General features: G+C 51.5%; 1 protein-coding gene across 1 annotated transcript; it reads left to right on the top strand.

Moving 5' to 3' along the window:
• Positions 1-12338: 12338 nt before the first annotated feature.
• LOC308358092 (piRNA-mediated silencing protein C19orf84) lies at positions 12339-13580 on the top strand (the record flags this gene model as incomplete). Its single annotated transcript, XM_080828107.1, has 2 exons — positions 12339-12373; positions 13043-13580. 2 exons carry the CDS (start codon positions 12339-12341, stop codon positions 13578-13580), a joined length of 573 nt encoding a protein of 190 aa, XP_080684233.1.
• Positions 13581-13709: the final 129 nt, after the last annotated feature.

Raw genomic sequence — 13709 nt, 5'->3', positions numbered from 1 at the left:
CTTGGGTCATGGTTACCACTTATCAGGCAGAAAATTGAGGAGCCCAGAATAGATGTTGGACTTTGCATTTAAAAAAAATTTTTTTTTAAGTAGGTTGCAGCAGGATGTGGGGCTTGAACTCATGACCCTGAGATGGAGACCTGAGCTGGGGCCAAAAGTCTGACACTTAACCCACTGAGCCATCCAGGCTCCTCTTCCCCACCCCCTCAAAAAGTTTTAAATTACACGCTTGGAAGACAGGGAGAACTGAAAAAAAAAAAATTACCGATAAAGCGGAAGAGGTTATGCGTAATGCAGAAAATATGTACAGAGGTCAAAGAGAGTTTTTTCAGGGAACTCATGCTGTTTAAGTTGCCGTGTAATAAATAATAAGGGAAAGGGAAGGGGAAGGAAGGAGAAAGTAACTTTTTTTTTTTTTTAAGATTTTATTTATTTGGCAGAGAGAAGTCACAAGTAGGCAGAGGGGCAGGCAGAGAGAGAGGAGAAAGCAGGCTCCCCGCTGAGCAGAGAGCCCGATGTGGGGCTCGATCCCAGAACCCTGAGATCATGACCCGAGCCCAAGGCAGAGGCTTAACCCACTGAGCCACCCCGGTGCCCCAGAAAGTAACATTTTTGAGCATCGACCATGTATCACACTGTGAGCCAGTTATAAACAATCACCTCCTCCGGTAACAGCTGGTGTGCAGTAAAGAGCATCCCCGTTGTGGAGAAGTCAGACTCAGAGAGGTGAACTAACTTCTCTAAAGCCACACAGGAGTTCCACTCCTGTGGGACCAGGAGTGCCCCCCCCCCCAAAGGCTGTCCGGCTCTGAATCCCCGCTTTCCCCACTGCGTCGCAGTCCCTCCTGAAGGGGGCGCTCTTGAGTCACAAGGACGCGGACCCCCAGGCGGGAATCCAGGGCACTTGGCGGCCCTGAGGCATGAAAGGCCCATCTCTGACCAAGTTTATAGTGAACGGGGGTAAGAGCTGAAGAGCCGGGGAAAGTTTAGAAGGGAAGGCATATGGTTTCAAAAGGCTACGATTTCGGGGAGGGAAGAAGCTGGTGGTGGGTATGTTTTCCAAGCCTGGGCAGAGGTGTTTGGCTGTGGTCCCGAGGCTGTGTGTCCTGAGGGAGAAAGTAACGGGCTGTTCAGAGGTAACCCCCACTTCAGCTAAACCCTCTCAAATTCCAGACCTATCTCTTTGGGGGGAAATGTTTGTAGCGTTGACTGACATATATTGGACGCTTACCCCACACGCTTTGTTTAATGTGTATCCCACTCAATACAGAAACTCTCTTTTCTTTTTAAAGATTTTACTTATGTATTTGACACAGAGAGAGAGAGAGAGAGAGAGAGAGTGTGTGTGTGTGTGTGTGTGCTGCAGGCAGAGCAGCAGAGGGAGAGGGAGAGGGAGAAGCAGGCTCCCCGCTGACCAGAGAGCCCCACGTGGGGCTCCATGCCAGGACCCTGGGATCATGACCCAAGCCGAAGGCAGATGCCTAGCGATAGAGCTACCCAGGTATCCCAAGATTTCCTTATCTAATTCTGTTCATCTTTTTAAAGAGTAAAGACCCCTTCTTCCCACCCCCATCACCATACTCTTAGAAAGACAAAACAAGGGGCGCCTGGGTGGCTCAGTGGCTTAAGGCCTCTGCCTTCGGCTCAGGTCATGATCCCAGGGTCCTGGGATCGAGCCCCGCAACGGGCTCTCTGCTTGGTGGGGAGCCTGGTTCCCCCCCACTTTCTGCCTGTCTCTCTGCCTACTTGTGATCTCTGTCAAATACATAAATAAAATCTTAAAAAAAAAAAAGAAAGACAAAACAAAAAAACAAACAAAAAAATCATCAACAGTGACCAGCTGCATGGACACAGTCTGAACACAGCTTCCTCCCAAGATGAGTTGACAGGCTCTCCTCCCTTTATATCTGACATGATTGACAGGGCTCATGTTCAATCACAGCTTTTCTCCTCATTCGAGCCACCGAAAGGCAGGTTCTGACTTTTCTCTAATATAAATATTACAAAGAAGTTAGCACGTAATAATGCTTATGACATAGGGTCAGATGTGAAAACCGAGGAACAACTTCATAACTTTATTCCTTTTATTAGTCACAGCTCATAAAACTTCCCCTTTGTGAATGAAATGGCCTGAGCTTTGTGGTACCAAGGATCTCCTGGTGACAGAATCACTCTGGTTCCCAGAAGATCACTACACAGCAACTAACGAAGAAGAAGAAGAAAGAAAGGGGGGAGAGGGGCACCTGGGTGGCTCAGGTGGTTATGCATCTGCCTTCGGCTCAGGTCATGATCCCAGGGTCCTGGGACCCAGTCCGGCATCGGGCTCCCTGTTCAGCCAGAGGGCTGCTTCTCCCTCTCCCTCTCCCCCATCTACCCTGCTCATGCTCTCTCTCTCAAATAAATAATAAGATCTTTAAGGGAAAAAAAGGGAGGGGGAGATTTTGAGTTGGAATTTTCCAAAGGTTCCCTTATGCAGATACTATTAACTCTGTTTTACAGTTGAGCAAACTGAGGAACCAAAAGGTTACAGACTTGCGCAATACCACGCACATGATTAGTAAGGTTCAATCCCAGGCAATCGGACTCTAGAGCCCAGGCTCTTGGTCATGACCCTAAAGCAGCCTCCTGGTGGATGGTTGGACAGAGGGTGCCTTATAAAGAGGTGTGCAGCTGTGGTGCAGGGCAAGGACAAAGGTCTTGTACCTGTGTCCAGATTCTACCACCTACTTCCCGACTTAGTGAAGGCAAGTGACTTTTCCCCTGTGTATGGAAATGACGGTGATACTCCTATTCAAAGGCGTGTTGTAATGACTGAATAGAAACCGTAGATGAAGGTACTTCACAAATTGCAAACCATCCCCCAGACATTGACTATGATATTCTGAGTATCCCTAAGTGTGATTATTTAAGTAGGGGGGGGAGGTATTCTTCTTTGATTCAAAAGAAGAGAGAATTTATTGAGATCCAGATCTCACGTTTGTTAATGGCGACTATAATATTTTAACTCTTACCAGCTTGTAAAAGCCTGCCTAGTTGCATCAGCCAGGGCGCTGCAGTCCGCAGCGGGAATGCAAATAGCTTCGGAGAATAAGATACAGAGCGAGGGCTAGAATAAGATTCAAGAACTCAGGGGCGCCTGGGTGGCTCAGTGGGTTAAAGCCTCTGTCTTCGGCTCAGGTCATGATCCCAGAGTCCTGGGATCGAGCCCCGCATCAGGCTCTCTGCTCAGCAGGGATCCTGCTTCCTCCTCTCTCTCTCTCTGCTTGCCTCTCTGCCTGCTTGTGATCTCTAAAAAAAAAAAAAAAAGAAAAAAAATTCAAGAACTCACTGTCTTCCACGCGCTCTCTGTTCTTCCTCCATAGTCCCCCTAGGAGCCCTGATGGGGTCGTTACTGGGTGGTTGATGATACACATGGTCGGGACACCCGCTGAGTCATGCTCTTCAGTGCCGCGGCCCCGCTGGGGACTGCGTAACCTTCAACAGTAAATTAGCCGCAAGGACTGCAGTTGGCCACTAGGAGTCAGTATACACAGAGGGAAAGAACTCAGAATGGGATCTCCCCCAATGGAACCACCTCATTTTGTAGAGGCCACGTGGGGAAATGGCAGAAGTGAAGTTCAAACTCACACAGGTCCTAGAATGGATGAGCACTGCACATGATGAATTCCTTTTACCACAGTTGGGGTGGGGAGGATGCTGGGGGGGGGCTTCTGTTTCCCTCCCTGAACCCCCAGATCCTGCCATGAGAACCGTCCTTCAAAGTTGCTGTGACCTGGGAAATTTCAAAGGGTGTGTTGCTAGGGCAACAGGTTAGACCAAGGTCATAACCTTGAACTATGGGAGCTAAGGTCCTGACTTCTGCAGTAATGACGGGACTTGGAGGGAGCGGGGCGGTTACCTGGGACCCCAGGGAAAGGCAAAGTCGTGTACACGAAAATAAGAGTGACGGCAGGCTCCAGGCTTGAAGGCAGAAGTCTCAGCATGGGTTCTTCATGTTGCCAGATACCCCCTCTAATTAACCGGGGACTATCGGCCCCAGGAAGCATAAATACAAAACCATTCCAAGAGGGGCGCCTGGGCGGCTCAGTGGGTTAAAGCCTCTGCCTTCGGCTCGGGTCATGATTCCAGGGTCCTGGGATCGAGCCCTGAATCAGGCTCTCTGCTCAGTGGGGATCCTGCTTCCCCCCCCCCCCCGCCTGTCTACTTGTGATCTCTATCTGTCAAATAAATAAATAAAATCTTAAAAAAAAAACAAACCTGTTCTATGTTTCTGATCACTGACACAATCATTCTCTGTCAAAACATTTATTCTCAGTCCCTAATGGTGTCTCAGATACCCTAACTTTCCAGTCAGTTCTGATTATTAAAACTCTGATTATCACAGCTCCTTACACCCTCCTTCCGCTCAGCTTCCCTCTCCATCCAGTGGAGGTTCAAGCTGGGACTTGCCTCCTCGGAGAAGAGAGGGAGACCAGTCACCCCGGACACACCTTTTCTCTAATGCCACTTAAAGCCCTGGTTCCCCAAAGTTTGGGGGCCTGGAGGAGGGACAGGCATGGGGACAAGTGACTCTTGACCCAACTGGCCACAGCAGTGGCCTCTTGTGGGCTGAAGCTGCTTCTCTGGCTAACCCTGGCTGTGTCCTGTGTGGCAGATGTCCAAAGACTGGCTCTCTCAGGAGGCAAAACTGTGAGGACTTGGGTGGCTTCAGCGAGGTTTTCTGGACTCCGTTGCTTCCTGACATGAGAACGGTGGCCCTTCTCTCTGCCCCGTGTGTTTCTCCTTTACTCCCACGCAGCTACTACATTTCACTTCTGACCCCAGGGGTGTGGGTTTGCCACACACTGAGCCATTTTTTGACACCAGGTAGGTGTCCTGCAATTTAACTCCTTTCTGACACTGTCTATCTGGAGGTGACATCAGATCCCACAGGGGACAGTCTCAGTCCCACGAGGGTGCCCCTCTCCCTTGCTTCACATGCCACCTGTTTTTCTGAGGGACTGGCCATAGATGGAGGTTCCCACCACCCTCTTGTTGGGTTTCGTAACTTTCTAGAATAGCTCACAAAACTCAGGGAAATTCTTTCTTATGTTTTCTGGCTTATTATGAAAGGATACAATCAAGGTTACAGGTGAGTGGGGCACCTGAGTGGCTCAGTCGGTTAAGTGTCTGCCTTTGGCTCAGGTCATGATCCCAGGGTCCTGGGATCGAGTCCCACATGGGACTCCCTGCTCAACGGGGAGCCTGCTTCTTACTCTCCCTCTGTCCCTCCTCCCCCACTCATTCTCTGTCCCTCTTTCTTTCAAGTAAATAAATAAATAAAATCTTAAAAAATAAAAAAGGACACAAATTCATACCAGCCAAATGAGATTTGTAGGGGGAGGTCAGGGACGGTCCCAACTGTGACGCTTCTGTGTCCTCAAGATGCATCGCCTTCTCAGCATGTGGATGCGGGTCACCAGCCAAGAAGCTCACCTGAGCCTTGGTGTCCAGAGTTTTTAGTGTTTTTTTTTTTTTTTTTAATGTAGCCACAATGAGTTGAATCATTGGCCACATGATGTGGTTGAACACAGTCCCTAGTCCCTAGACCCTTTTCCCTCCCGGGGGGGTCAGGCTGACATCATAAGGCTCAAAGCCCCAAAGCCCTAAGGACATGGTTGGTCTTTCCAGTATGGAAAGCCCCCACCTTCAAACCATCTAGGGTCCCCCCATGAGTCACCCTGTTACCATCAACTTAGGTGTGGTCTCAGGGCCCATCGTAAATATCAAAGACACTTTTGTGGCTCAGAAACTTGCAAGGGTTTGAGAGGTTCCCTCCCAGGAGCCAGGAACAAAGGCCTGACAAAATCTTTATTGTACAACGCATGCCAGCTTTGGACAACCATTTTTTATCTTACATCACAGGTATCCCATCCTGTTCTCTCTGAGTCCGCTTTCAACACTTTCTTTCCCCGCAGCTTTCAGTAGATCTCATTCTCTACTGGTGGATTTCCACCTAATTTGTCACCTCAAAAAATCCCTTCATTTCCCTCAAGGCTCCAAGAGAACAGAAAAACTCAGAAGGAAGGTAGCCAGAATAGCTCAGAAAGGCCATACATTCAGCTCTGACCTTGGGCAAGACATTAACCTCTCTGTGCCTTCGTGTCCTCACCTGTAAAATGAGAATAATACCTATTAGGGCTGCTGTGAGATTGGACTAGATAAAAGCACTTGGAATAGAGTCCAGTTACCTCCAAGTTTTCCAAAAATGTGTTATTTTCTCCCAGTATGACATCATCATTGTCACTGGTCTGGAATGTAGCATACGGAAGAAGACAAAGCTCTGGCTGGTTTTGTTGCACCTTTGCCAAAATGACATGAGTGACTTCTCTGAGCATTGTTTATTGGTCAGTAAAATGCTGTGAGGGGTGGGTAATTAGGGGCGCCTGGGTGGCTCAGTTGGTTAAGTGGCTGACCCTTGGTTTTGGCTCAGGTCATGATCTCAGGGTCCTGGGATCAAGCCCTGAGTCAGGTGCTGTGCTCAGTGGGGAGCCTGCTTGAGATTCTCTCTCCCACTCCCTCTGCTCCTCCTCCACCTCAAATAAATAAATAAATCTTTTTTTTTTCCTCAAATGGGGGGGTAACTAATCCATGCATAGGTAACCCCCAGGCAGTAGTATCATCAGGTCTAAGGGGCTGTGCCTTTTTATTTTGTTAGATAAGACCAAACTGCCCTCCAGAAGATAGTGGTTGTTTGTTTTTTGTTTGTTTGTTTGTTAGGTTATTATGACTTAGGGACAACTCAAAAGAATTTGGGGGGGATGAGAGAAGTATTCTGTGCCTTGATGGTCGCCATGGTTACATGGCTATGCATTTGATGCATTTGTCCAAAATTTGGAACTATATACCAGAAAGAGTTCATTTACTTGTATTAAAAGAATATGAATATAAATATAAAACATATTAAGCACTTTTTGAAAGATTATGCTCATAAAGTTTAAATGAGATAATACAAGGGAACATGTCTACGTAATCTCCCTTTTGGGACCCTTAGGCCTCCCGACTCCCACTGCCACTTTAGCAGACGCTTCTAGCCAACCTTGACTTTCAAGTGGTCTGAGAATCATTCATAGCCACATGGTGTTAGGGGGACTCCTTTCAGACCTAGCCCACAAATCTGACCCCTTCACTCCAGTAACCTCTTGCCAAGCACTCTGGCCACCACAGGGTGGGGGCGAAAGTGCCCAGCTCCAAGGCCCCACATGGGATGCAAGCCTGAGCAGTGACTGCTGACCTAAGCATGTTTGACTGGGAGCCTAGTAACCTGGATCCTCCACTTCCTCACGAAAGCCGGCAGGAAAGCCCTTCCCATGTATGAGACAAAGGTACTGGGAACCTGGAGTGTGAATTAGAGTCTGGACGAGGCTGGGAAGGAGTGAGAAGGTCGAGAATCCTAAGGCCAAGTGGACAAGAGAGGGAATGCTGTCTGTGATGAGTGTGAGGAGAAGATCCCTGGGAGTGCCCCAAGGTTAATTCTGGGGGAGGTGTGAGGGCACGAGCAGGCAGGCCCAGGTGTGGGGGGAAGGGGAGAGTGCAGGAGGTTCTGCTGATGAGGTGGGAGGTACAGGAGGTCCTGGGATTGGTGGCCTGGATGCTGAAGATGACTCAGGGATGCCTAAAAGTGAGCGAGATGATAGGGACCCAAGGAAAGAGGGGTCTTAGGACAGTGACTGTGGGAGACAGTTGGAAGAATGGGGGGAAGATGCTGGGTCTTCTGGGAGTGTAGGAGGAAGCCCAGGAGAGGGGAAACCGCTGCAGCTAAGGGAGGCCCCGAGGATCACTCTCTGAACCAAGAAGGTTCTGCTCTGAGGGCTGAGGGGACTGTCACTGAGTTGGGGAGTGCTGTGTGGGAGTTCTCCAAATGTGGGGGAGCTCCCCAGGTGAGCCCCCTGAATGCAGGTAACTCTGAAAAAAGTTGACAATGGAAAGGATTGTCCCAAATGTATGGCAAAGGGGAAGGGGCGATTCCAAAGAAGGGAGAGACCCTGAATTTTACAGACCCCTTGAGAGTGCAGGGAGAGGGCTGTGAGAGGGGAGGCCTCAAGAAAGAGGGAGGTTCGCAGGGCAGGAATGACCCCCTTTACGTGAAAGACACCCTGGGGCATCCTGAGTGTGAGGGAGCTAGCAGTGAGGACAGAGGTCCTAGGGAGACAGTGGGATGTTTAAAGGAGGGAACCCAGCAGAGGAGCTGGCAGAGAAGACCCTCAGGTCGGGGGAGTGGGTATATGAAAGTGTGAGGGTGTCCTACAGATGACCTCCTGAATTTCAGAAGTGTCAATGAAACACCTGGAAAGATGGGGTTGGGGGAGGGGAGAATGGCAGGAGGGGCGGGCCCTAAGGAATAAGAAGGGGAGGAAATACAGGTCTGAAGGCAGACATGTCCCTGGAGACCCTCTCCCCCTGGATATGGAGGACACCTGGGATCTCCTGAAGGAGTGGGGGCCTTCAGAATGGCTGTCCCCCCTTACAGGGCTCAAGGACTTCCCAAGGGGATGGTGGGCTGGGAAGGAAGGGGAAAGGGGCTAGAAGGAGAGGAGGCTGGACTCCTGAGGGTGGGGAGGTCCCATCTCCTTTCTGAAGGGCCTAGAAGTTGGGGGAGGGGAGGTATAAACAACAAGCGGGGGAATCCTGACCTTGTAGGCTGGGAACCACTCCTCAGTCTGCAGGATTCTGTTAGGAAGAAGGTGTAACTCTTGGGTCAAAGTCTAGTGACCCCTGGGCTGGAAGGAACGCAGTGAGGCCCGAGCCCTTAGAGGTGGGGAGAGTCTCTAAGGGGGGAAGGAAGGGAGCTGGGGGGGGAGAACTTGGGGAGAGGGAGGATGTAAGGGTAGGGGCGGCCGTGGGAGGAGCCCCCAAGACCGGGAGGCCCTGACGCCTACCCTGCACTCCCGAGGGCCCCCAAGTTGGATGGGTTGAATGAGCGGGTAAGGCTCAAGGGACAGCAGGGACCCCAAGGGCATCCCAGGGTCCCCTGGAGGGGATGGAAGCGGGGACTTAAGGGAATGAATGGAGGCCCTGAAGGTCCAGTCTTGGGACTTTGCCCGAGGCCCGTGGGGGACGTGAAAGGAAGGGGATCCTAAGGTGGGGTGGGGATGAGGCAGTGGGCGCCCTCGTGGGCCAAGGAGACCCCTGGGCAGGATCCCCCGCTCCAAGTTTCACTCGGCATCTCCAGGCCTGGGGAGGATCTCCACCCCCCCCCCCGCCACATGCCGCAGACGCCACACAACACGGACGACGGCTACGGACGACGGCTTCGGACCGCTCCGGACGCAGGAGCAAGAAGGCCCGGAGAAGGGCCGGAGAGACCACAACCAATCAGAGAGCGAGAGCGAGCGAGCGCTCAGAAATATACCCAATCAAAGAGCGAGAGGGCCGGCTCGCGGACAGGACGGCAGCGGGGCGGGGACTCGAAAGCCGCGCGAGCTCACTCGCCAATCAGAGCCAAGGATGACTGTCTCGCGCTGCGCTACGTAATACGGAGTGGGCGGAGCTCAAACGTAGGCGTTCCCCAGCGAATCGGAAGTTTCGCTGCCCGCGACTCAGGGGTTGATTGGTCACGTTCAGAAGGTGCCCGACGGGTTCGGAAGACGCATAAAGGACCTTCCCTTAGAGACCCAAGAGCCCGCCTCCGCTCTCTAGGGCGGGCGGAGGGCCTTAAAGAGCGGGGTCCGTGGTACTGACGATCGGACGCTGATGAGAGACGTAGGAGAAAACGGCAGAACGGGAAGCAGTCGAGCAGGAAGCGCCAAGTGGCGAAGAAGCGGGAACCCGACAAGCTTAGGCGGCCTTCGGTCCCGCGCTCGTCAGCGGCGGAGCGGGGACCCGAACCCCACTTTGGAGACCCGAACCCCACCTTGGAGACCCGTCTGAACAAAACAGTCCTGCCTCTTCGGGGTAGGACGTAACGGATGGATGAGACCCGACTCCTAGTCACACTCGCCCGGGAAGGAAAGCCCCTGCTTTGTGATAAAAATCTTCCCATTCCAGGGACGCCTGGGTCGCTCAGTCGGTTAAGCGTCTTCCTTCAGCTCAGGTCATGATCTCAGGGTCCTGGGATCGAGTCCCGCATCGGGCTTTCTACTCAGCCGGGATCCTGCTTCTCCTTCTCCCTCTGCCTGCCTCTCTGCCTGCTGGTGCTCTCTCTGTCCGACAAATAAATAAAATCTTAAACAACAACAACAACAAAAAACCCTTTCAATCCCAGCCACCTGGCCTTTGCTCACACCATTTCTTCTACATCAAATACCCACTCAGTCTACACCTAGACCAAAGGCCACCTTTCCTAAAAACAAAAAAACAAAACCCCCCCAAAGAAGCCCCCCCCCCGCGCCTGCGCAGCAATGTTTTCCTGGCCCCCAATCTCACCCCTTTACCCTCAGGAGCATCACTCATTGCTCGCCTCCTGTTCCTGTTTGCAAGCTCTCATCACCTGGGAATGTTACTGTCCATCTCTGTGTCTGACCCCCACCCCTCAAGACAGACTCCTTAGAGGGCAGCTGACATCTCTGCGTCACCAGCATCACCCAGCACAGGTTGTGGATTCCAGAGAACTCAATAAATGGAAGGTCGTAGGTATCTGGGCTTTCCCATCCTTAAAGTGAGATGTTGTGAAGTTCTGTTAAAAAAAAAAAAAAATCATGTTCAAAGACACTGCTCTGGCCAAAAACTCTGCATTATCCTTTTTTAAAAAATATTTATTTATTTGGCAGTGAGAGAGCATGAGCAGGGGGAGCTGCAGGCAGAGGAAAAGCAGTCTCCCCACTGAGCAAGGAGCCCCATGTGGGACTCAGTCCCAGGACCCTGGGATTAAGTTCTGAGCCAGAGGCAGATACTTAACCAACTGAGCCATTCAGGCATCCAGGACTTTGCATCATCCTTGATTCCTCATTAATCACCCCCAGGAGCCCTGCAGCAAATTCTGCTGGTTCTTCCAAAAAACATCCTAAAACCATTCGTATCTTCCCATCCCCACTCCCCTACCCACCCCCGCTTGGGCGTCACCACCACTCCTGGCCTGAAGGATACCAGCATGCTCCCTGGACTTCTTGTGACCACTCTTGCTTTCCACCAGAGCCTGTTCTCCAAACTGCTGACACAGTGCTTTTCCTCAAACATAAGTCAAATTATGTCACACCTCAGCTTACAAATGTTTGAAGCCATCTCAGTGTTCTAAAATGGAAAAAAAAAAAAAAAAAACCAACACCCCCCAAACCCCAAAGTCTTCACTGCAGCCTATCATGTCCTACATAATCTGGTTCCTACTTGAGTCTCCATTAAGAGCGCAGAATTGAGGTTCAAATTTCACTTGTGCCACTTTCTAGCTTTCTGACCTTGAGAAACTTTCTTAGACTCTCTGAGGCACAGTCTGATCATCTGTGAAGGGAGGATTAAATAAATTAGAATTCTTAAAAAAATAAATTAGAATTATTAATTAAAATGGGCCTCTATTTTATAAAATAAGTGAGTAGCATTCCTCAAAATTGTTAAGGTTGTAAAAAGTCAGGAAAGACTGAGAGGCTGCAGTCGAACAGAGGAGATAAAGGAGATTGGGTGATAAATGGCAACCTGCATCAGCTTCTGGAACAGGAAATAGATGACCTTAGTGTGAAAACTGGTAAATTTCAAATAAAGTCTGGATTTAGCTAATAGTCGTGTTAGTTTCTTAGTTGCAACAAAGTTTCCGCAACCATGTAAGAAGATAACATTAGGGGAAGCTGGGTGAGGACTGTATGAGAACTCTCTGTATTAACTTTATAACTTTTCTGTAAACAGAAATACGAGTTCTATAAACAGAATATAAAGGTATTCCAAGAGAGGGGCGCCTGGCTGGCTTAGTGAGTTAAGCGTCTGCCTCGACTCCAACACATCTACTTCTCCCTCTGTCCTAAAGAGCATCCAGATGTCCTGATTTCCCTTTAGTCCTAAAGAACACCATCAGGCCCCCAGAAGAAAAGGCCAGAAATACAGGTGGAGAGATAGGAAAGGGCTGGGGTCCTGACTTCTAGGTCTGAAGGAGCAGAGGTCTGGGGGTCCGAATTCCTGGGTCTGAGCGTGTAAGACGCTCAGGGACCAGACTTGTGGGTCTCGGGGAGATGGGGGCTGCAGCCTAAGATATGTGGGGTTGAGGAATTAGATCCTGCGACCCCAGCGTACTTGCCAGGGCCTCCTCACGTTCCGCTGGCCACGCCCCACTCCGGAAAAAGTCCCGGGCACTTTCTTCCGGACCCCTCCGCGCCTCCCTGGGCCCTGGAGAAATCGTGGCGAAGGTGCTAGAAGACACTTGAGACACCCTTGTAAAGATGGAGCAGCAAGAGAGAGGGACCGGGCCCGAGGGGTGAGACACGCAAGACCCTCCTCATGGGGAGAACAGAGGCCAGCGAGGGAAGGGGCGGAGAAAATCAGAGGCAGAGTGGACTGACCCAAAGAGGGTATCAGAACAACAATAACAAAAAGGCTCACGTATCATCAGTTAGAAACAGAATCTTAGCGATCTTACTGACAGAGCTGAGCAAGATACTTAGAAATAGAGACACAGCTAGAAACAGATACTGGAGGAACAGGGAGAAATTTCAAGAAGGAGCCAGGAGAATCAGAGATGTCAGGAACAGCCATAGAGCTGGAGAAATAATAATTTTCAGATCTAGGCCTTGCCCATGCACCTCTGGTACCACCAAAAGCCATCTTTGGATGTGAAAAATGAAGGTTCGGCACAGGGAAGTGATTGGCCTGGAAACACACCTTGAGCGAGGCAGCCCGCAGCTGGAATTTCATTCTGTCTGATTCTGAAGTCCTGGCTGAGCTGTCGCTCTGTAAAGAGGGATGGGAAGAACAAACAAGAGAAAGGTTGAGAGACTGAGCGCCAGAGAGAGACTGAGTGAAGCGGGCAAGGGAAGCAGAGGTGGATGCTGAGCTGACTGGGTTCCCAGGAGAAGGGCTGGACCGAAGGAGGAAGGCCGGAGAGAGAGATGGTGAGAACTACTGACCTGTACTCTTGTCATTCCAGGAACAACCTGTCCCCGCCATCACCCGGGACTGAGCCGTGCCCTCCTGCACCTTTCCCAGCCTTGCCACCTTTCCCCCTGGGCACCCCAGATCCAGCCCACCTGGGGCTCCCTGAGAGCTTGGCCTCTGTCACCGTCCCCATCCGTCTGGACGCCCTCTCCTACCTCCTGCACAGCGCCCTGCTGGGGGCCTACACCCTTCAACGGTCCTTGCCCTCCTGCCCCTGCAACCCCCAGGCATGCTGCACCCCCCAGGCAAGCTACACCCAGCCAGGCATGGCCACAAGGCCACCCAGGGGACGCGGGGGCTGGGGCGTCCAGCGCAGGCCAGGCCGGGGCCAGGTCCAGCCTCGATGGCAACCTGGAAGGGCTGAGAGGGGCTGGCCGCGGGGGTCTGGGGCTGGCCCCAAGACTCCACCGGCGACGGCAACATCACCACCAACGCTGCCTGGTCAGGATGGGAAGAAGGAAGCCCGAGGTCAGGAGCCACCCCAGGACACGCCGCCTGCTGCCGCAGAAGACTGGGAGGCAGAGTACTAGGACCCTGAAGGTCCAGCTCCCCAGACTCCTGAGAGAGGGCCCCCCCCCCCGCCGTGGTCACCAGGAGGGTTTTCCTGGAGCCCAGGGTGACCTTAGCTATGGCAGAAATACCCCAAGAAACACCATCCT

This window comes from Martes martes (assembly GCF_963455335.1).
Source record: "Martes martes genome assembly, chromosome: 17".
Classification (NCBI taxonomy): Eukaryota; Metazoa; Chordata; class Mammalia; order Carnivora; family Mustelidae; genus Martes; species Martes martes.
This window is presented reverse-complemented; position numbering and strand designations above follow the sequence as displayed.